Here is a 23,958-nt window from a genome sequence, read left to right as displayed (position 1 = left end):
ACTGCTGAAAGTCCAACAGCCACCATCCCCAGGCACAAGATAACGGCTAGCCTCAGCACTAAGCTAATAGGCTGTGCACAGAAAAATGAGTTTAGAAGGTGCATGTGAAGGTATTTCTACTGCACAGTGTTATTGCATGTTTACTCAGAACTAGTTCTTTGTGAATTCAATAGGATGTACGTTCAAAGGTGTGCACATCAAACTGCAGTCTGGCCGTCTGGGCTGATGGTAAGCAAACTGCGCTTAAGGAAGTCTGCATGCTGGTTTTGCATGAACAACCAAATCAAAGTTAAAACAAAAGTGACAATTGTGTCAGCACAAAACATTTTCCAAATGAACCCAGCATGTCTTTTAAAGAGGTACTATCCCTGGCAAGTGGATATATAATCAGATGCAGGGAATGATAGGAAGCCAGATTGTACAGTGGTGCCCCGCAAGACGAATGCCTCGCAAGACGGAAAACCCGCAAGACGAAAGGGTTTTCTGTCTGCAGAGGCGCTTCTCAAGATGAATTTCCCTATGGGCTTGCTTCGCAAGACGAAAATTGACGAAAATTTTCGGGGTTTTTTTTTTGCTCCAAAACCCCTTTTTCTGAATCGCTAAGCGGCTAAAAGTATTTTAGCAGCAAAACCGCTAATCCCCTAAGCCTTAAAAAGCCGTTTTTAGCCCTTAAAATGTCAATAGCGCTAATAGCACTAATCCGTCAATGGGCTTGCTTCGCAAGACGAAAAAACCGCAAGACGAAAAGACTCGCGGAACGGATTATTTTCGTCTTGCGAGGCACCACTGTACCAACTCCTCGTACTGTTTTCTGCAACAGATCACGAACTAATGAGGTAGATAAGAAACGTTGCATGGTGCTGCCATCACTACACAGACATCACCAAATCCACTTAACTGTATTATATGCTATCAGAGCAGTGCTTAACGAGTTATTCCTTACCATAGATTTCCAAGGCAATTGCTGTACTGGTTCAACAACTGAATCTAGGATGGATCAGCAAGAAAAATAAAATATTAAAAAGCAACAAATGGAACAGCAACAAATTTTTAGTTGTGAAATCTGGTATTTAATTTTATGTAGTGTAAATTAATAATGCGCAACACTCCCCAGCAAAATAGACCAAATCATTTGAGTAACGAGCCACCGTATTTTTCGCTCTATAGGACGCACCGGACCATACGACGCACCTTGTTTTAGAGGGGGAGAAGTAAAAAAAATTCTCCCACTCTCTGCTCAGCGCCCCTTCAGCGAAGCGGCAGGAGAAACAGCGCCTTCCATTTCTCCTCCCGCTTGGCTGAAGGGGCGCTGCGCAGCTCTCCCTCTCTGCTGAAGCCAGGAGAGTCTTGCTCTCCTGGCTTTAGCAAAAGGAACCTGAAGCCTGCGGAGTGCAGTGGGAACTCACGCTGCGCTCTGAAGGCTTCAGGCGGCTATCCCTGAAGCCTGGAGAGTGAGAGGGGTCGGTGCGCACCAACCCCTCTCGCTCTCCAGGCTTCAGTGAAAGCAACACCGTCTTGGCTTTTTTAGCCGTGCGCAGCCCCTCCTGCTGGGAGAGGCTGCGTGCGGCTAAAGAGGAAGCCAAGACAGCGAGCGGGATGGATGGATCCTGCTCGCTGTCTTGGCTTCTTTGCTCTTTGGGGTTGGGGGATCCCGGGCTTCCCCCGGCAGCCCCAGAAGCCTGTCCGCTGCTCTTTGGGGCTGGGGGGGGGATAAGATTTCCCCCCTTTATTTCCCCCTCTAAAAACTAGGTGCGCCTTATGGTCTGGTGCGCCTTATGGAGCGAAAAATACGGTACTCACTGACATTGCAGTGCTCTCAGGTTGGGTGCTGGTTCAAAGTGCAGGGTGAAGGCAGGAGGAACACTTTAGGAAGTAGGCTGTTCTCATGATGCAGCTCGCTCCTGCCTTTGTCAACAGCAGTGGTGGACTTACATCTTGGGGGCCCTAAGGCTTGAACTGTCATGGGGAACCCTTCACAACCAGCAACGAGGTTTGGGTAACCACTGTTAACTTATTCAGTGGGATTGTTCCACGACAGACCACCACAACTCTACAACATCTGTGCTACTGACTCTCAAAATTTGGGATTGTTGAAATATATACAACAAAAGACCCACTAGACCCACATTTTTTAAGCAATGTGGACTGTAGTTCTCTAGAATTAGGAGTCCTGAATCTTAAGCTTCATTAATTTCATAGTGGAACCGCCCCAGGTTGACGATCACATTCACCAGAGCTCCCTTGTACTTTTCTCCTCAGCCTAGTGCTAGTTTATTTGTTAATCTTTTTCTTGCGAGAAGTTTTTCCTTGGGGGAAAAAGCTTCACACTTTGCTCAGAGTTGTTGAGGTTTGTCCACTAGACAACCGTTGAGTTTTTTGCATAAATATGGTCATAGAGACAACACACAGTATACATATTTAACAAAAGTTTGTTGGCTTCCTATAGGCGATATTCTTTCTGTTTCTTGAACCCAAGCACCAGGCCAAGCGAGGTTTTAAACGTAGGTTGTGAACTTGTGAAAAGCCTTTCCCCCCCCCTTTTGGTCCTTGGCATATCATGTTTTGCTTTATTTTATATAGAACCCAAACCACCTGGAAGCTGATGATTACTATTCGAAAAGTTATGTCAATTTACCTGATGGTCTAGGAGGTGCCACAAACTGAGGTGAGACACTCACAGAAACTTCAGACTTAGGCTGTGATTCCTTTGTAATTTCAGAGGGGATACATCAAGAAGAAGACAAAAAAATAGTTATTCACTCTTATAAATCACTGTAACAGTAAGAATGCAAAATGACTGTGCAAAAGAACTTCTGCTGGCAGAGTGCAGCTTGGTAGAACATCACCGTGCAAAGTCGGTCAGAATGGAGCAAATTCCCATTTTCACAGGCTCGAAAGGTTCTACTTTAACAAACATTTTGCTGTTTGGAAAGTGACTGGGACATTCACTGCAAAGGGTGGGATGAATGGGTGGTTAACAGGAAGACACGTAAACACCGCAAGTAAATCAGGATGAATGCTCATTGTTGAATAACCCTCTCAAAAAAATAGGAACAAATGCTCAGTGAAGACCTGAGTCAGGGCACTAACAGATGACCTGTTTATTGAGCATTTATCCTGATTTGTTGGCAGGGAAGCTAGACAATGTTGTGTCAAAGCAAGTGCTGCCCACATTTTCCAGTTACTTTCCTGTCAATTTCCTTACTGCAAAAAGTATTATCTTTGTGGGGATGTGGGCTTTGTTGCTCAAGACACCCCAAGTACACAACCAGAATTTGCACTGGTATGTGACTGAAAAAGCCTGAAAGCGTCTATAGTCTAATCACCGCTTAAGTATTCTGCAAGCAAATCCAGATGAATAGTCATACCTCATGTTACGTTTGCTTCGGGTTGTGTCCCGCGGTGACCTGGAAGTACCGGAAAGGGTTACTTCCGGCTTTCGCCTCTCACACATGCGCAGATGCGAAAAATGAAGTCACGCGCATGCGCGGAAGCGGCGAAGCGCGACCTGCGCATGTGGAGACTCGGGTTGCGTTCCTTTCAGGTTGCGAACAGGGCTCCGGAACGGATCCCATTCGCAACCAGAGGTACCACTGTACCAACAAACAGATTGCCTGGAGGATCCCTTAGTGTACAGCATATTTACAGTAAAAGTCTGATGTGGCACAGCTGGATCATCATTACAGTTGCTACCCTTGACCCCACTGTAAGAACGCATCTATTAATTACAGTGGTACCTCGGGTTACATACGCTTCAGGTTACTAACTCCGCTAACCCAGAAAAAGTGCTTCAGGTTAAGAACTTTGCTTCAGGATGAGAACAGAAATTCTGCTCTGGCGGTGCGGCGGCAGCAGGAGGCCCCATTAGCTAAAGTGGTGTTTCAGGTTAAGAACAGTTTCAGGTTAAGAACATACCTCTGGAACGAATTCAGTACTTAACCCAAGGTACCACTGTATATGCTATGGCTTCAAAAGAGCAAGAATGGTAACCTCAAAGCTCCAAACAGCTTGCCCATTAGAGAAGGAGTAAGTTGAATAACCCACATTATCCCCTGGGGAGGGGAAAGTGAAACAATATGTTACATATCACCATCAGCTACCTGTATTGGTACTGGCAGATATTCTTGAATAGGTGGTTTTTTGACTATGACAGGTATTTCCTCTTCTGTCACTTTCCTCTCAGGAACTAAAGAAGCAAGGCTTTCTGAATCCCTAGCCTCAGAGGTTTTTGCTGCGCTTCCAACGGAACTTGACAGAGAGGTTTCAGACGCAGGATGAAGTCTTTCTCTCACATCTATGTCCTTCATATTCTCTCCATCTGAAGAGTCAGGATGAACTTGTTCTCTTACAACCATGTCTTTCATGTTCTCTCCATCTGAAGATACTGGAGAACTCATAGGGTTAGGGGTTACAGTCAGCGCTGGGACAGGTGGGGTTGTTTCAGCAGGTTGAGGAATCTGTTCTGATGAAAATAAGTTTCTGCGGGATGGCACAGGTCCAGAAGGTCGTGCTGAGAGAGCAGACATTTGACTTGTCCATTTCTGCAAATGACAATAATCATCACCAACACTAGTGTACTAAAATGTAGTCTTTTTATAACTACTGGTCTTAATTTCAATGAAATACCGTATTTTTTGCTCTGTAAGACTCACTTCCCCCCAAAAAAAGTAAGGGGAAATGTGTGCGCGTCTTATGGAGCGAATGCAGGCTGCACAGCTATCCCAGAAGCCAGAACAGCAAGAGGGATTGCTGCTTTCACTGCGCAGTGATCCCTCTTGCTGTTCTGGCTTCTGAGATTCAGAATATTTTTTTTCTTGTTTTCCTCCTCCAAAAACTAGGTGCGTCTTGTGGTCTGGTGCGTCTTATAGAGCGAAAAATACGGTATACACTGCTTGGGGTATATGGCTCGTACCTCTGGAAGGGGACACATTGTGCTCCTTCTTGGGTGGTATGTCCACCTTTGGTCCCCACCCTGCACTCAGCTCTCACCTGTGGCCCCTACAAGCAGTCAGAATGCAAAAGCAGCCACATCCCGCAAACAGCTTTGACTGGCCGGCTAAACCAACTATGGGTCTCCTGCATGCGAATACAGGCTCTGGCAGAGTATACAAGACCAATAGTGAGTCCAGTGGTCAAGAAGGTGGCTTCTGCACGTGTTGTTGGGGGAAGTGAGGGACAGAAGGGTCTCGACAACCTGGGAAAGTAGCCCATCTAAGAGAAGGACAACTCTGATCCTAGACCTCCGCTGCCTTGTGGCCATACTCATTCATGCAGAAGAGTTCAGTTGGTTAGAGCACGGTGCTGATAATGCCAGGGTTGCAGGTTCGATCCTTCTTTGGACAGCTGCATATTCCTACATTGCAGGGGCTTGGACTAGATGGTCCTCAGGATCCCTTCCAACTCTACAATTCTACAAAAAAAACTTTGGGAGTAAACCAAGAGGAAAAATCTGTATCTACTGTCTTGCGGTACATCTGCGGGAGAAGAAAATGCTAAGGAGTAAACCCTACACAAATCCAGAGTGGAATCCCCAAGATGTTTGGATGCATAGCTGTCAATTTATAGATTTGAAAATAAGGGACCAGCAGCCTCAAAAATAAGGGATCAGCAGCCAAAATAAGGGATTTTCTGAACACAGGTATGTTCAACTTCTGAGCCCCTCCAAGCCAAAGGCAGAAAAACCACCCAGCGGCCAAACGAAGCCTTAAGTGGTGGTTCCCACAGCGCAGCAACCCGGCAAAGGGGATGCAGCAAGGAAAACCACAGTCACCTCTCCGCTGGGAAGAGCTGAGCAAAGGCGAGTCCCCAAGCAACGCGGCTGATTTGATCAGCACAAGGCATGCAAGTTCCACCCCCCCCAGTCGTTCTTAGACTCCTTATTGGGTGAGCAACGCAGCCAAGCAACACAGTTGGAGCCTCCCTCCTCCCTGGCCGGCAGGGAGGGAGGGAGAGGAGCTGCTTCCTTTGAAACCCAGGAAATTTAAGGTCCATCATCAATAAGGGACAGCAGGAGGACACAGCGCTGGGATAAGGGACTTTCCCGCCAAATAAGGGACAGTTGACAGCTATGGTTGAATGGCACCTTCTACGCCTCCTTCCAGCAACTCCTGCAGCCAGTCTGGTGCCAAACACATTGCTCTGCTTTCCTTTGGACCACATCAGTGAGACACAGGAGGTGGTCATCTGCACAGCCCAGGACCTCCACATACACTGCTCAGGCTTGCCTCCCAAGGAGGTCACTCTGGTGCTGCTGATGCAGCAAAAGCAATGCCGGAGGCAGCAGTTACGAGTTACTGGTCTCTGCAACCACAGCAGGTGCTGTGATTCTCCATCCGTTTGACTATTGGACGCACCTTGTTTTAGAGGGGGAGAACAAGAAAAAAAAAAATCTCCTCCTCTCTGCTCAGCACTCCTTCAGCGAAGTGGCAGGAGAAACAGAGCCCCTTCCATTTCTCCTCCCGCTTGGCTGAAGGGGACCCAAGCAGCTCTCCCTCTGCTTAGGCCAGGAGAGTCTTGCTCTCCTGGCTTCAGCAAAAGGAACCTGAAGCCGAGTTCCCGCTGCGCTCCAAAGGCTTCAGGCGGCTATCCCTGAAGCCTGGAGAGCAAGAGGGTTCGGAGCGCTCCCTCTGTGCTTTGGAGGCTTCACGTTGCTATCGCTGAAGCCAAGGGGCCTGCATTCGCTCCATAGGACGCACACACATTTCCCCTTAATTTTTGGAGGGGAAAAAGTGCGTCCTATAGAGCGAAAAATACGGTAATTTTGCCAAAGTGGACAGACAGTGGGGCAAATAACGTGGTTTCGGGTGGAAGACAAAACGCAGTAGAACAGAAACAGCGCGACATGCAGTAAACACAGGGAAGGACAGAAAACAATGCCTTCTGACACCCCTAGCTTTTGCACACCCATCTCTCCATCCATTAAAGCATTATTGCCCATTCCAGCCAGACAAAAGCAGTCAAGCAGGGCTGTTGAGAGGTGTGGTCTGGGGCAATGGGCACTGAGAGTTCTGAGGACCAGAGAGAGATGCATTTAGCCCCACATACACTATAGTCCTGTACATATAAGGCCCTGCACATATACTATAGTTTCTAAAATATTTGGGAGTGTGATTGACAGTAACCTCTTTAGCTGTAGGGGTACCACAGTAGTGTAATTTTATGAAGCAATCTATCAATAACACACACCTTGATGTCTTCTCCGGCGAATGAGCTTATGTTGTCATGAGACATTACCTCTGAAGCTGCAGGTGGCGGGAGAAATTTTTAGAAAGTTATATTGTAAGAAACTAAAAAAGGAAATACTAGTTGCATAGCAAGACCACCAAATTCCTTATGCTGGATGAATGCTTTATGGATCTTTTATTAAAGCAAATGAACATTATGGTTATGCACCATGAACTCATAAGTGCATTGAAGTTCATAGGCATCCTCTTTAAAAAGCAGTCCGTTTTCAGTGTTCAAACACTCCATGCTGTCACCTTGAGTAACAATATGGTAATCAATTGGTCAGGACTTCCGGGGAGGAACTTGGTGGACTGAACGTCTTCTGTCAACAGCCATGGGGCAATTCTCCCCCCTCCCTCATTTTCACACAAGGTAATATTGAACGTTGGAACTTTTGCAAATACCAGTACAGTGGTACATCGGGTTACATACGCTTCAGGTTACATTCGCTTCAGGTTACAGACTCCGCTAACCCAGAAATAATACCTTGGGTTAAGAACTTTGCTTCAGGAGGAGAACAGAAATTCTGCTCCGGCGGCGCGGCAGCAGCGGGAGGCCCCATTAGCTAAAGTGGTGCTTCAGGTTAAGAACAGTTTCAGGTTAAGAACGGACCTCCGGAACGAATTAAGTACTTAACCCGAGGTACCACTGTATATGCTGCACTGTAAAGGTTAGAAAATTAACCCACTGGCCCTTCTAGTCTCCGCTCAAGATGAATAGGAAAATATTTGAGTGTTCACTAAACCTGAGGAGTTATAAACCGTAGATGCTTGAGGGCGTTGTATTTTCCCAACAGCTTCCTTGAAGCGAGATACCTGATAGGGAGGGGAGAGGAGTTAGAAATAGGCATACAGTGCTTTCAAGTACAGACCATTCTCCTTCCTGTGATGATTAGCATTGGGACTGGAATTTTGCCTTGTTTCCAAGATTGCCACTTAACAGCCTTAACAATTAAATCAAACTGTGATTTGTCATGCCGGATAGGAAGCTATAAAAAATGCAGTGGGAAAGGGAAGTAGCACTTTGGAGGAGACTCTTAATTAGGGTGGCCGACTGCAGAAGATGACTGGGCTCCTGTACTTTTAGCAGGGGATTTCTGGAGGCCTACATGTGGTAGGGCTGTTCTATTTTTTTCTCATCCTCTCAGGTACTGTACCTACCGTATTTTTCGCCCTATAGGACGCACCGTCCCATAAGGCGCACCTAGTTTTTTTGGGGGGAAATAAAGGGGGAAAAAATTATTTCCCCCCAGGCGCGGGGTTGGGGCGGGGGAAGCCCCCAGAACAGGCAACTCTCCGCAAGCCGTGGGAGCCCAGTGCAGGGTTAGGCCGCGGGCTCCCATGGCTTACGGAGATCTGCGCGAAGCCTGGAGAGCGAGAGGGGTCGGTGCGCACCAACCCCTCTCGCTCTCCAGGCTTCAGCGAAAGCCTGCATTCGCTCCATAGGACGCACACACATTTCCCCTTCATTTTTGGAGGGGAAAAAGTGCATCCTATGGGGCGAAAAATACGGTATTCGCACACAAGGAGAAAAGCTGGTGAGCAGGATCTCCGAGTCAACAAATAGCAGGAGAAAGTGCTAAACAACCCTTCCTTCCTTTTCTCTAACTACCAACCTTCTTCCCCAACCTTATACTGTACTGTCTATAACATTAGTGTCTCACATCGAATATAACTGATCTGTAGAAAAGATTCTATGAAAGGAAAACAGAGACACTGCATGTTCTTTTGTAACTCAGGAAAACCTTTAATACTTTAAAAAAACAAAACACCTCCACTTCCCATTTCAGCGGCCTGCAATTGCTTTTGGGTTTCGTAATAAATAATAATTCTTCCCCTTTGTACAAAAATGAAAAATAAACAACTGCCTTTCCCATGAGGTTTTGCCCCTAGTCACTTGCACGTTATTTGTCTTTCTTTGAAAAGGAAATTACCTTTGTTTGGCCTGGTTTTACTTTTGGTCCCTTTTTTAAGATCAGTTGATCTAAATAATCTGCCTTTTCATGCCATGTTTTTAGATTCCGATATTCAGTTTTCAGTTTCTCCAGTCTAAAGAGCGGGGAGGGGTGGGAATTAGTTTAATAGTACTGAAATATCCAATATGCATATTTCTTTGCCATCAGCTAACAAAAAATATTACATTACATGTTTTTACAATCCATGGTGAAGTTAAACTGAAATAGCTGAAGCTAAGCCCCCTTTAACTCTACTGCAACTACCAGTTCACTTCACAAATCTTGCAATAAGCTATTACCTGGAGGGAAAGTAGACCAATACTACTGAGGTTATTGGAACAGATCTGTTTTAAAGCCAATTTTTTTGTTGCTCTAACTTAACTGTTTATAGATAAGGCGGCTGATAATTTACAACGTCTAAATTCTACTGGATTTAATGGGGTTTGCTCCCGGGGCTAGGCTTGCAGCCTCAGATTAACTGTCCTATAGTATTTTTCAACTATGATAATAGATGAAAACATTAGAGGATGCTATTAACAACTAAACCTACCATGTAATGTATAAAAGAAAGACTGTGATCAATAATGTCAGATCAGAAATCCCAGCCATCGCCAGCCACTTTTCCATGAAATTATCTGGAACCATATCTATTGAATTTCAAATGCCTTGCTTTGGTACAGAAACTGCACAGGCTGCCCAAAAAGGATGCCCTAAGTGCCAGCTTATTAATTCTCCTAGGCCTCTTGGCTGCCTTTGACGATGGTTTGCTTCTGAACAGGGTTCAGCTTCTAGGATGGCAGCACCCATACCAAGATCGTTCCACTCCTGCAAGGAGGGCTATTTCCAGAATGTAGTGCTGAGGGACCCCTTATTTCACTCATTATAATGCACATCAATCTCTGACTTTTGTCTTCTGGGTTTCTGGGGGTTTTCCTGTTGTTATTCTGTCTCTCCCAGCTACAATAAACCTACCATTAAAATCATGGACTGGTCATTTCTTTGTCAGAGGGCAAACGGGCAAATTTAGCAGGGGGTCAAATACTCCCCCCTCCCCCACTGTATAACAAATGTTAGATACATTAATATATACTTTAAAAAAAAACAAAAAACTGTTGCCTACGTCCTTGCCTTTCTCGGGGTGGCTGATGCAAAGCCTCCTGAAGGCTTTTGTAGTGCTCTGAAGGTTTTGGTTTCTCCAGATGAATCTTTGCCACTGAAACATTCAAGTCTGGAGATAAGAAGGCAGGGTAATCCAGGCGCAGTGGCTTGATGGCATTGCTGGGGGGGAGAGAAAAGAAAAACTAAGGCATTCAAATGTTGCCTGTGGAGATAATCACAATGGAAAGATTCCCCCCCCTTCACCATGCTACATGGGCTGCTACTCTGATGGTCACCCTTGTTGCTGAAGTCCCCTATATATTTGCAAGAAAAATAAGTTTTAATACGATTTTGATTCAGAAGTAAAAAATGTTAGTCCGCGACCAGAAGGAGGAGGAGTATCAGGAAGAGTGGATTAAATTTAATGATTACTTAGTTAAATATGTTAAGTCAAATTAACTGAAAACAGCTTGCAGATACTTAATTGGCTTAGGATTTTATTTATGTTAAGTGATGAATTAATATGTTTAATTTCATAAAGTGATGATCTAAGGATGTTGATGTTTAAGTTAAATTTTATGGAAAACCGTTAAAAGGATATGCAATGAAATTCAACCAAGGGGAAGCGAGGAAGTCACTTAACAATGTTAATAATTTTCATTAAGGCTATGATTTATGTTTGTTTGTCTTATGTGTTTGTTTATAATGTTGTGAAAACCAATATTATTATTTTTTTAAAAACAGAAGTAAAAAATGTTAAGGAGAAGGGAAGGTTATTTGGGTTTATATATACATCCTTTTTGTTTCAGCGAAGGAGCATATTAGGGTTCATGCTAAGGCGAGCTTTGGAGCAGGCAAGAAGAAATTTTTGGCCTGAGTGCTCTGCAATTTGCAGAGATCACGGGTGTGTGGCTGAATCTTTGCAATTCTCAACAGTCTGGGTACAGCACGGCTCATGGAGGGCAGGGAGCAGTTGCTCCTTTGACACTACCAGATTTGTGGAGGTCTGATGTCTCATGACTGCATGTTAAAGTTAGACAGGAATTTCATTTCTTTGCTGACGAACAAAACTTTATCCATTAAGCGCCACTGCCAAATGCTGAAACAGGAAGCCAGGTAAGGACTTTTCAAAAAAAGGTTTCTTTCACTGGACACAAGTGGGGAGTCTTGTGTGAAATATGAAACCTTGTAGCATCCTTGTGATGTGGCTATTCCCTCAGCCACCAATTGGAACCATACAAACCAGAACTTATACACAGTCTACCTGTTTATTGAGTATTCATCGTGATTTGTTGGCACAAAGTCTGTGAGGAGCCTAGACAACATCAGCTTTTTACTGAGCAGTCATTTTGGTTTGTCTGTAGTGAGGTTATATGACATTGCATCTAGCAAATGTTATCCTCACTTTCCAGTGCATTTATCCTTATCACAAAGTCAGATTTTGGGGCGAAGGTTTGTTTTGAACAAGAACAAACTCTGCTTTAATCGCACAACCTTATCCGGGCACCTTTCCTGGCACAGTCTCCACTGCAAAGTTCCATGTCCAAGTGCCCCCCCCCCAATCTTTCCCTGTGAAAACCTTCTCTTTAAAGCTGAATCGGAGCAAACAATAATCCATGGAAAACCTGAATCACTGTTTGCTACAATTCAGTTTTAAAGAGCAGGGAGACGCTCTTGTGGGGAAAGCTCCGGGGCAAAAAGAAAAACACAGCGCTTGCACACAGGGTTTTAAAGTGTGGGCCTGTCCCTGGAAAGAGCAGGGCAAAAGGTAAAGGTGTACAAGCCCTTTGCTGATACACCACTCAAAAACAGCAACAGCCTGGAAGCGCCCAGGGAAGAGTCTCTGAAACTTGGCTGCTGCACACTGCGCTGTAACTTATGGGCTTAAATTGTTTTGCGAAGGCAGCGGGGGTAGACTAAGGGCAGCATTTGGCAGTGGGCTTGCACTTACATGCACTGTCCCCCTTCACTCTTTCACACACAGATGCAGACACACAGCAGCCAGAGGTAAGAGAGGGGAGGGAGCTGGGAAAAATAAAAGTGGGGCAGAGGGGCAGCATCTGTGGTCAAAATACACCAGCAGCCTTGCCCCACCTGTGGAGCAGATTATCCTGGTTTGGTGTAGTAATCTGGTAGTTTTCAGACATAAGGTAAGTGTTCTAGAGTTAAGATTTTATGATAGACAAAACCAGAATACATCAGAAATTTCCGTGGCAACATTCAGGTAAATCCTTGTTTCACATAGACTTTGGGGTTGCCTAGTGCTGCTAGGGTTTTGCCCAAGAACTGCGCTCTCCCAAGTCTTCACATATACCTAATGAAAGGAGAGTGTGTGAGACAGAATATTTATTGTGCTGTATCTGATCAAGTCATTCTCAAAGTAGATCCACTGATTTCAATGGGTCTGAGTATGACTTAGCTGGATACATCCTATTGGAATCCCATAATTTGAAATTGGAACTCATTTCCACCGTAAGATGTAAACAGACCCTCATATCTGCATACATCCAAAACCCTGTGGGTGATACCCAGCTAAGTAGGCACATTGAAATCAGTGGTCTTAAATCAATGGGTCTACTCTGAGTATGGCTAACGTTAGATATCACCATGTGGTTCCGATTCTAAAACATATGACTGACTGTATGCATAGCATTATAAAACAGAGTCCATTACATATTGAAACAAATCTAGTTAGATGTCAAGAATTGTTGCCTTATAGTGTCTCTTCTGTCTTCTGGAGGGGGAACCCGCAGAAACATGGAATATGCCACAGCCTTTGCAGGATCCGCACCTGGCAGTTTCAGCTGCAAAACAAAGCCATTTATGACAATCAATAAGGATGAATGCTGGGATAGCTAATAAAACATAGCATAAAGTGTAACTTCAGATTATGTTCCATGAACTCCAATAGTCTCTCTACCCTGATGCATGGGAGACAGGCAAAGTTCCTATAGCTACTCATTGTCCGAAGTATTCTTGCAATTCTGTTCCTACTCACAGGGAGCTGTTATGGAATTGTAGACCCTTTTCATGGGTTATTATCTGGCTGTCTCTATGGGAGACAGAATTAATGGCAAGCCGGGAAGAGTAGACGTATACTTCAATAGAGGCTTGAAAGGAGCTGAAAGTTCTGTCTCAAAAAGCAAGAGTGGCTTCCGGATAGGGGCTTAAATGGCAAACATATCACTGAGATATTGCAACAGGGTAAATGGCAAACTGGGTGGATTAAACTAAAAACCTTATCGTATTTCCTCCAGAAAGGGTCAACCCAGATTAAATGGACTGTCATTTTGAAGTCAATGGCGTCGTGTAGATGCTGCAAAAGACATGCATGCATGAGGACCGCTGACTTCTCAATAAATATACATTGGCTGTACCCCAATGCCATCATTCATCCACCCAGTCTGGGTGTGATTAGCTCATTAGAGAAAGTAACCACCCCCCTTTAAGTGTCTGTGTACACTATTCATTTTGCTTTTCCAGTTTGTGACTAGTTGGGAATGAATTAGTCCCACCTTGATAGAACCTTTTACGGTTGAAAAACAGGCCTCATTTTCATCTCTGTTCTGTACAGTAAAATTATACTGAACTGCTAGGTTTCCTTGCCTCATTTTGTAATACACAATCAGAAGTTTGTTTAAAATAAGCAAACAAACAACTTGGGCAGTTTAGGTTAGAAAACATTTTTAAGAGGCAAAATGTTGGATAGCATAGACCTGATGGTGCTTCCTGAATTAACTCATTAATATGAGACTGAGAAGGAATCTTTCCTAGGATGTCTACTGAACCATCTGGAACTGTTTAAGGAATGGTGAATCTCGTTTGCTCACTCTCTGCCTATAAAACACTACAAATAATATTCTGTGAGTTGACCTGTGGGCTGGAAAGTAATTTACAGTACATGGGAGGGGTGCTAGGCTTCATGATATTCTGGTCCCTTTCAGCCTTGTGATTCAAATTCAAATCATCTACTTCAGCAAAGAGAGACAAGACCTGATGTGAATATCCGTATCCAAGACATCCATAGCAGAACATATATTCCACTTCTGCTGTGCAGAACACCTGTAGGTATAAAAATCCCTTCTTAGCATAACAATTCCCATTGCAAATTCATTTTAAAGTTATTTTATGGCAAACGATCACAGGTATAATAAGCACAGAATTATTGAGTTAGAAAAAAATCAATGGTAAGTCCTTCCCTCCAACAGAAATTAAACAAAAAGGAAAACTATGCAGAAGTAGTAATAACAAGCTCAGTTCCGCAACCTTACAGCCAGGACCCAAAGAAAGAAGCTGCATTAATGTTGGTCTGGAAACTTTTGCATAAGCACCCAAGGAAGGAAAGGTGGAAGAAAACAAGGGGATCATTTTATCCTGGACTTGGTCCTCACCAACAGGGAGGAACTGATCAGTGAAGTGGAAGTGCTGGGAACTTTGGGAGGAAGTGATCATATCCTCTTGGATTTCATTACCTGGCCACAGTGATCCATGCGACGGTCACCTCCAGGCTTGACTACTGTAATTGGCTCTACGCGGGGCTGCCCTTGAAGCTGTCCCAGAAACTCCAGCGGGTGCAGAATGCTGCAGCGAGGCTCCTCATGGGTCTCTGCCATGGGAGCATATTCACCCAGTGCTTTTCCAGCTGCACTGGCTCCCGGTGGAGTACAGGGTCAGATTTAAGGTGCTGGTTTTGACCTTTAAAGCCCTTCACGGCCTAGGACCCTCATACCTATGGGACCGCCAACGGAGAGCCTCAAGGTCCATAAATAGCAACACCTTAGAGCTCCCGGGCCCTAAAGAAGTTAGATTAGCTTAAACCAGAGCCAGGGCCTTTTCAACTCTGGCTCCGGCCTGGTGGAACGCTCTGTCTCATGAGACAGGGCCCTGCAGGATCTGATTTCTTTCCGCAGGGCCTGAAATACAGAGTTGTTCCGCCTGGCCTTTGGCTTGGAGCCAATTTGATCCCCTCCCTCCCTCTCTTTCTTTTTTCTTTTCCTTTCTCCTCCTGTGATGAGGCTACATTTTAATATTTTATGTTTCAATATTTTAATGTTGTATTTTAATTTTGTTTTTAAGTTGTAATCATTCAACTTGTTTTTATTATTGCTTGTTAGCCGCCCTGAGCCCGGCCTTGTCTGGGGAGGGCGGGGTATAAATAAAAATTATTATTATTATTATTATTATTATTATTATTATTATTATTATTATACACAGACAAGGGAAGGCTGAGAGTAGTTGGATATGCACTCTGGACTTTACAAAGGCTGATTTCAAAAAGCTTAAGGAACTACTGGGTGAGATCTCATAGTCAGAAATACTCAAAGAGAAGGAAGTCCAAGAAGAATGGGAGTTTCTGAAAGGTGAAATACTGCCGCACAGCCCACAGAAAGCTAACCTCTAAAATGTAAGTGTTCAACAACGTGGTTTAAAAATATTGAACAACAGATTGCGACATTACTCCTTTTAAAATACATATGCAGTAAAAAACAAGGCTGTGACTATAATAGTATTCTTCATTTTCTTGCTGTCTCCGTGAGTTCCTGTGCTGCTGTTTACAATTATGCACACACCAATAAGAGCAAGATAAGCACAAAAATTCATTACCCATAACCTCCTCTGCTTATAAACACAAAGCTTCTAATCAAGTTGGTTTCATGTTTACAGAGAAAAAAGGGCTACAGAAGAGTTTGTTCCCTTGGGTCTGAAATTTACTAGGTCACAAGAACATAGGAAGATGACTCATACTGAGTCAGACCATTGATCCATCTAGCTCAGTATTGTCTACTACACTGACTGGCAGCAGGTAATCCAGAGTGGTTTGAAACACAACCAGCAGAAACCTTGCGGCTTCGCTTTCAATTATCCAGATTTATAGACAGCAGCTCTAATCAATAGTCTCTCCCTTTCCCTCTCACATATCCACAGTGCAAAGATTTGAAGCTTTCCCTCAATTACAAAGCTGCAGTTCAAATTAGACGAGACAATTAAGATGGGTTGTGTGTGTTTTTTTTACAACCGTTGTGCAATATGCAATTAACAAAAATGTCTTACCATATTTCTGATTCTAAAAGCACATGTTTCAATGAAGGACTGTTTCTGAATGGGAGAGAAGAATACAAACAATTTGAGAGCTTCTCTACTGTTCACTACATAAAGACCATGAAACAAATCTTTCCATATTTTTTTTTGAATTTGCATTTTATTTATTTGTTAACATTCTTATACTACATTGGTAAACGTTATCATATTACATTACAGGACTTACTATAATTTCCAACATATATACAAAAATTATTTACAAATTTTATATACCTAGAAAGAAAATGAAAAAAAAAACCAAGAGAAAAAAGAAAAACACCCCCCCCCAAATCATATACATACCAACACACTAGCCTTCCTGTCTATCCCGTTGTATATTCCTTTTTTACAAATGAATGTACTCTTATTATTGTATATTTCTTTACATTTTATCTAATACATTCCTATATCATTATGTGCTCTTAGTCTTTTTTCTCAACGCAGTCTCACACCAACGTCAATCAAATGCTAGCATAGACAGCAAACCTTTACTGTATTTTTGAACATATGCTTTATATCTATACCACTTTTCCATAATTTTTTGTTTTGAATTGCCTCTCAGGGTATTTGTTAACTGTGCCATTTCAGCAAATTCTTGTAGCTTGTAATGCCAGTCCGTGATTGTCGTGGCTTCTTGTTCCTTCCACCCCTTTGCCACCAAAGTCCAAGCTGCGGCATACCTACCTAAAGGCCTTCTGGAAAGAAATCTTTCCAAATGAAAGGCCGCAGGTTTAGAAAAGACTGCAATTGCCAGGTGTATTTCTGGATATTCTGATTATGAATCCACATTTGTAACTCAGATACACAAAAATGGTTGGTTTCCACAAACTGGTGCATATGCACAACCATCAGTGAGCTATCTGTTTGTTAAGTGTATGCAGAAGAGCCTAGCTGGGTCAGACCAAAATTAGCCTTCTGTTTTCAAAAGCGGTCAACTAGATGTCTTCTAGTGTTAAGCCTTCCCCTATTACTTGTAATAGGGGTCGCGGGTGGCGCTGTGGGTTAAAGCCTCAGTGCCTGGGGCTTGCTGATCGAAAGGTCGGCGGTTCGAATCCCCGCGGCGGGGTGCGCTCCCGCTGTTCGGTCCCAGCGCCTGCCAACCTAGCAGTTCGAAAGCACTCCTGGGTGCAAGTAGATAAACAGGGACCGCTTACTAGCGGGAAGGTAAACGGCGTTTCCGTGTGCGGCTCTGGCTTGCCAGAGCAGCAATGTCACGCTGGCCACGTGACCCGGAAGTGTCTCCGGACAGCGCTGGCCCCTGGCCTCTTGAGTGAGATGGGCGCATAACCCTAGAGTCTGTCAAGACTGGCCCGTACGGGCAGGGGTACCTTTACCTATTACTTGTACCAAGCATGCCTTATTCAGAGGTGTAAAGGTAAAGGTAAAGGGACCCCTGACCATTAGGTCCAGTCGTGACCGACTCTGGGGTTGCGGCACTCATCTCACTTTACTGGGCAAGGGAGCCGGCGTACAGCTTCCGAGTCATGTGGCCAGCATGACTAAGCCGCTTCTGGCAAATCAGAGCAGCGCATGGAAACACCGTTTACCTTCTCACTGGAGTGGTACCTATTTATCTACTTGCACTTTGCCGTGCTTTCAAACTGCTAGGTTGGCAGGAGCTGGGACCGAGCAACGGGAGCTCACCCTGCCGCGGGGATTCGAACCGCTGACCTTCTGATTGGCAAGTCCTAGGCTCTGTGGTTTAACCCACAGTGCCACCCGCGTCCCACATTCAGAGGTGTACCACTCCTCAATTTGGAGGCAATATTAAGTCTCCAAAAGTCACACTCTTCTGATGGTTCCATCATTGTAAGCATTTGGGCTTGCCAAACTGAATGATGCCTGCTCTCCTCATCCTGTGCACTGTTCCAGAGGTTCTCCAGACCCACCTACCCAACCAATCTTCTTTGGGGAGTGCACAGTTGTGCAAGCAGACATCCTTGCATGGGCTTCTGCTGACAGGAATAATTAGCTGAATTCTGCCTTAAAGACTTGGATGTCCCAGCTAGAATTTTAGAACCTAAACTCTGGCACCAAATGGAGAATGGAGAAGTGTAGTAATCTTGCACTGTGACCAAGTGACTGAAAGAGGAACCTTTATGCATTGTTTATTTGAATTTAAGGGAAAGTGTTACATAACTTATCAATACTGATTATGATCACCTAGCAGAGATTAATATTTTTACAACAGGAATTAATATTTCATACGTATTTAAGGTCCTCTGTTTCAAAGCATAACCTGTATAATCCACATATAAGAGAATCTCTTTTTGTTATACTCACTCGAATGACTTCATAAAGATGCATGTTTGCATTCCCATAGAGCCTTGGAAAGTCTTTTGGACCATCAAAGCCCACCAGCTCTAAAGTAATCCTATTCCTAGGATCACTTTTCTGCTTTGGAACCTGAAAAACAAAACATGGGGTAAACATATTAACCTGAGTACAATTTATTCCTAAAAGAAGCTACAGGAAATGTAACCTATTTGAAACAGCCTTCATAGTACAGGTGTCACAGGAGCCACCTCCAGAATAAAAACAGGAGTCCACAAATTTTGGCTGACCTAGACAGCCAAGTCCAAAAATTTGCATGCCAGGGCCCTACCCCATCTTTTCAGTCCCATCCTATTTATGTTGTGAAATAAAACAAACAAGATTATCTACTTAAGCTTCCAAGCTTCCCCTATGGAGTGGCCAAGAGAAGAGCACAGGGTCCCTATACCTTTAATAGCTGTGCAGAAGGTACTTCAGCAGGTGGAGTTTCTTATGCAAGGCACACCTCCTGGAACTCCCTTTTCTGCACAACTAATAAAGCAGGGCTGACCCATCCATGAGGCAGGGTGAAACATCCACCTCTGGTAGCAGGATCTGCAGGGCAGCAGATCTTGCTAATAATAATAATAATAATAATAATAATAATTTATACCCCACCCTCCTCAGCCAAGACCAGGCTCAGGGCGGCTAACAAGCAATAATAAAAACAAGTTGAATGAATACAACTTAAAAACATTAAAATACAACATTAAAATATTGAAACATTAAAATATTAAAATGCAGCCTCATCACAGGAGAAAGGAAAAAGGAAAAAGGAAAAAGAAAGGGGGGGGGGAATCAAATTGGCTCCAAGCCAAAGGCCAGGCCCTGCGGAAAGAAATCAGATCCTGCAGGGCCCTGGTCTCATGAGGCAGAGCGATCCACCAGGCCGGAGCCAGTGTTGAAAAGGCCCTGGCTCTGGTTGAGGCTAATCTAACTTCCTTAGGGCCCGGTACCACTAGGGTGTTGCTATTTATGGACCTTGAGGCTCTCTGTGGGGCATACTGGGAGAGGCGGTCCCGTAGGTACGAGGGTCCCAGGCCATGAAGGGCTGTAAAGGTCAAAACCAGCACCTTAAATCTGACCCTGTACTCCATCAGGAGCCAGTGCAGCTGGAAAAGCACTGGGTGAATATGCTCCCATGGCAGAGACCCCGTGAGGAGCCTCGCTGCTGCATTCTGCACCCGCTGGAGTTTCTGGGACAGTTTCAGGGGCAGCCCTGCGTAGAGCGAATTACAGTAGTAAATCCTGGAGGTGACCATCGCATGGAACACTGTGGCCTAAAAGGAATACATGGCCTTCTGTTGCTGCCGCTGCTCTTCCCGCTTGTCCCCAGAGCACATCTTTGCTCCCCCCTTGTTCCCAATGTAGAACTTTAGCCTGCCCATTCCTGATGTAAACCTCCACTCCCCCCTTCTTCCCTGGGGGGTGGGGAGGCGTCATTTTGTGGTTTGCCTCACTTGCCAAAACGTCTTGGGCCAGCCCTGAATAAAAGCACAAGAATCCTGTCCTCTGCCACTTCCCCACACTTATGACCTCTCTGACATCACAGCAGTTCTATCAATAATAGCTACTAAGATTCTCAGACAGGTAGCTTTAAGAAGATTGAAGTACAAGAAAAGCAGAAACATACCTTCAGAGAAAAATATCTCACGTCTCCGAAATTAATTGGAATTTGCTTCTTGCTTGGTCGGAAGACTTGGGGATTTGTGCATTTCATGATTTTATCAATGCTAATGCGAATCAGTAAGTAGGTGTCATGTTTAACATCAACTGAAAGAATCTCATGTTAAGGAAGCATAAATCTTTCTGGTGGGCAAGTGACCATAAAAGGAAGGTGTACGTTGAGTAATAGTGCTAAAGAAAATTATGAGCAGCAAGTTACAATATCTAGTTAGCAGCTTGTATCTACAAGTCTCATTGACAGCAATGGGAATAAAGGTTAAAGCAGGTAACATATAGAGATCCATGTTCAGATTTCCCAGTGTTTGTATCTGTGGGGGCTCAAATTTGACTGGAGCAGTGGTGCTGTGGGAGCGATTTCCTATGCATCATTTCCCTAGTTGTATTATCATCATCATCATCATCATCATCATCAATACCCCGCCGATCTGGCATACCAGATGGAGCTGGTAGACAGCTGCCCTGGACACAGAATAGACATGCACCTCCATGAACAGCTGTGAGTCCAAAATGACTCCCAGGCTGCACACCTGGTCCTTCAGGGGCAGAGTTACCCCATTCAGGACTAGGGAGTCCTCCACACCCACCTGCCCTGTCCCCCCAAAACAGTACTTCTGTCTTGTCAGGATTCAACCTCAATCTGTTAGCCGCCATCCATTCTTCAACTGCCTACAGACACTCACACAGGACCTTCACCGCCTTCACTGGTTCCGATTTAAAAGAGTGGTAGAGCTGGGTATCATCTGGATACTGATGAACACCCAGTCCAAACCCCAGGATGATCTCTCCGAGCGGCTGCATGTAGATGTTAAAAAGCATGGGGGAGAAGAAGGAACCCTGAGGCACCCCACAAGTGAGAGCCCAGGGGTCTGAACACTCATCCCCCAACACCACTTTTTGAACACAGCCCAGGAGGAAGGAGCGAAACCACTGTATAACAGTGCCCCCAGCTCCTGTAGACAGTCTAGAAGGATGTCGTGGTCGATGGTATTAAAGGCTGCTGAGAGATCCAGCAGAACTAGGATACAGCTTTCTCCTTTGTCCCTAGCTCACCAGAGATCATCAAAGATCTAAATAGGCTTACCAGATGCTTCCCACTGCAGGGTTAATAGAACAGAAAAAGGATACATTTGGGGGTGAAATCTTTGCACTGCTTCACACTAACTGCCAACAAGCCATTCTATTAAAATATGAAATGTTATATTATGACTAAATTAACTTTATTAAAACCACAACTTATAAAAAGCACATTGCAATTACACACAAGCTTTAAGGTATAGGGCAAATTCCTGGAATTATCTACGGGTTTTTTCCTGAAATCAAATGCTTCAGTGTTCTGTGCATTGGGTGTATGTGATAAGATAAGCTCACTGATTTATGTTCCAACATGATGACAAGATAGAAGCATGCTCCTCTGCATATTTCAGCAGGACTTAGTAAGCATAAGATTTCAGCCTTGGGATTTATGGAATTTTCAGGTACGACAGACCTCATTTAGAAGTGCAATTCATATTGAAATTTGGTGCATCTACATGTTTCTTGATATCCGTACGTACTTCTACCCTTAACAGAGAATAAGCAGGATGGTCCTTCACATTAGGTGGTTTTATTCAACCGTCATCTCCTTCTTAATTTGAGATACTGGTCTGTGCCACATCTCAATACTCTTGCCTTCTTTTCAGGCACCCCCCTCCCCATTTACATTCTGAGATACTGCATACATCAGTGAAATCATATACCGTATATTTGAAACACCACAGGAAAACCCCCGCAAACACCCTGTTCTGCCCCTTTTTGTGATGTTTTTCGGTCACAAATATGCCCGTGTGCACAGTTGTACACATACCGAACATATGTAAATAGGGGAGTTGCAATTTTTTTTCCGTAAGAATAAACGCAGCCATGAAATGGAGGTGATTTTTCATGAGACCAATGGAAGCCTTTTTCTAATGTCAGTTGTAGCATGAGGTGGTGGTGTACATCACTTTTTACTTTTTTAAACAACACCAAATGTGGCTAAGTTCTTTTTAGGTTCCAAGAAGCAGAAGAAAAATGTACTTGCTTATGTTACCCATGTTGCTTACTTGTTCATACAATTTCCAGCCCAAGACTTGAAGCTCTATGCTATGAGAATCACAATGAAGCACTACAAAGTTACACCAGTGCCTTTATAACTGCATCACAGGCATATACTGAATGATAACCTAATGTATCTGAGACCAGGCTATTAGTATTTATAAGAAGGTATTAACAGTCTAACGAAAGGAGAAAGTAAGGCGACTTTTTAAAGAAAATCTCATTCCCTAGCTTAGTCATCAAAACTTATTTGTAGTCTCATAGTAATTAACAGGTAAAGTATCTCCTGTAAAAAGGAAAATTCTATGGAAAAATAATAATGTGAACATACTTAATCTACGTACCACATCACCACAAGGAATTAAATTATGTACATCAAGGTGCTGATTAACCGTTGATTCTTCAGATGCCTTCTGATTTCTCATTAACATCTATAAAAAAATGGAAAATTAGGTTCTGCAATTAACTAAAAATAGTAGATACTGAAACCTGAAGCAACTTAGCTTTGCACATAATTAGAACATTTGATCTACATTGCATGTAACTCATTTCGCCTGGTTTCGGATATGACACACTAAATTGAACGCCTGCAGTATGGCCAAAGACACTGACTCCCAAAATTTGAGTCACATTAATCTAGCAGGTGGGCCAACAGGGCATCCAGAAGGGGTATGTGGATGAACTGACATAAAGGAACTAAAATGTGTTGGGAGTGGAATCTTTCCATTGCTCAACAAACTTCTCACACCTTTTGACAATAGGATGCAACAGGAGCTTTAATAGTACTGTAGTTCTTAAAGCAAAGTAAATATTAGGGCTCACAATCTGGACCTCGTAGTTCTGGGGTTACACACTCAAGATCACAGGTCTATAGGCAAGGCCTCCATCTTCTGAACAGAGTGTAAATTCCAATGTCCAAATATAGATTTAACTGGGAAGAGGAGTGACATTTATCCCAACATGGTTGTTATTCTACTACTAGCTAGAAAGCTGAAATTAGGCACAAACAGCGCCCAAAGCAGAGGCTGGGCTCCATCAAAGAAAAAAACCTGAAGGAAGGACATTTGCTTGGGGGATTTGACAATCAAGGTACTTCCAAGACACCCAAAAATCTGGGATTTGGCATGTACTTAAACCACGGCACACTGTTTAGAAGAAACGTCTAAAAAGCGGGCACTTCTGCACCAGACAGACAAAATGAATTTACGTCATAATAGAAGCCAGCATTCTAGCAGACATAGCCGAGATGCAGAAAGGGTGGAATGCTGGACTATGGAAGTTCTGCTTCTCAAGGGCCCCATCCACACCTTCAAAATTATGTTGCTTGGATTTGAGGAGAAGGGAGCAGGTATCTGCACACTGGCCCACCCCATAACCTCAGCACATGGGTGCGAATCGACCTCTATACACGGACGGGTGTAGGCTCTTCCATGCGCCAGTTGCACATACAAAGCCTACACACGTAAAGAGCCCCTTTCTTATGGCATCGCCCGAGCTTGTGGAGTCGAGGGGTGCCAAGTTTCTCTCCCTTG

At 44.0% G+C, this 23,958-nt stretch overlaps 1 protein-coding gene and 1 long non-coding RNA gene across 7 annotated transcripts in view; one reads left to right on the top strand and one right to left on the bottom strand.

Annotated features, from left to right (window-relative positions):
* The window catches only part of LOC310664855, a 317,431-nt gene that overhangs the window by 69,660 nt on the left and 223,813 nt on the right, over positions 1-23,958 (top strand). The window contains exon 3 of one of the 3 annotated variants that reach the window (XR_014505078.1): positions 17,742-17,759. The exons of the other annotated variants lie outside the window; for them this stretch is intronic. This is a non-coding gene — a long non-coding RNA (uncharacterized lncRNA). Of the gene's footprint in view, positions 1-17,741; positions 17,760-23,958 lie in introns of those variants that run through there. 3 annotated transcript variants of the gene reach the window in all.
* C2CD6 (C2 calcium dependent domain containing 6) overlaps positions 1-23,958 on the bottom strand; it is a 34,235-nt gene that overhangs the window by 7,257 nt on the left and 3,020 nt on the right. For 2 of the 4 annotated variants that reach the window (XR_014503518.1, XM_083405370.1), the window contains 14 exons: positions 22,771-22,857; positions 21,479-21,530; positions 20,301-20,440; positions 18,638-18,760; positions 16,328-16,372; positions 14,270-14,338; positions 12,989-13,080; positions 10,307-10,456; positions 9,158-9,272; positions 7,970-8,039; positions 7,186-7,241; positions 4,101-4,541; positions 2,636-2,705; positions 944-987 (listed from right to left, as the gene is read on the bottom strand). Coding sequence is in view for 3 of the 4 variants with exons in the window: in XM_083405370.1 (XP_083261496.1) it covers positions 944-987; positions 2,636-2,705; positions 4,101-4,541; positions 7,186-7,241; positions 7,970-8,039; positions 9,158-9,272; positions 10,307-10,456; positions 12,989-13,080; positions 14,270-14,338; positions 16,328-16,372; positions 18,638-18,760; positions 20,301-20,440; positions 21,479-21,530; positions 22,771-22,857 (1,554 nt within the window). In the remaining variant the exon portion in view is untranslated. Of the gene's footprint in view, positions 1-943; positions 988-2,635; positions 2,706-4,100; positions 4,542-7,185; positions 7,242-7,969; positions 8,040-9,157; positions 9,273-10,298; positions 10,457-12,988; positions 13,081-14,269; positions 14,339-16,327; positions 16,373-18,637; positions 18,761-20,300; positions 20,441-21,478; positions 21,531-22,757; positions 22,858-23,958 lie in introns of all 4 variants that reach the window. The other 2 variants (XM_083405372.1, XM_083405371.1) reach the window with 2 other exon arrangements.

The sequence above is a fragment of the Podarcis tiliguerta genome, assembly GCF_965153285.1.
Source record: "Podarcis tiliguerta genome assembly, chromosome: 1".
In the NCBI taxonomy this organism is placed as follows: Eukaryota; Metazoa; Chordata; class Lepidosauria; order Squamata; family Lacertidae; genus Podarcis; species Podarcis tiliguerta.
Note: the sequence above shows the minus strand (reverse complement) of the source record. Positions and strands in the feature narration are given on the sequence as shown.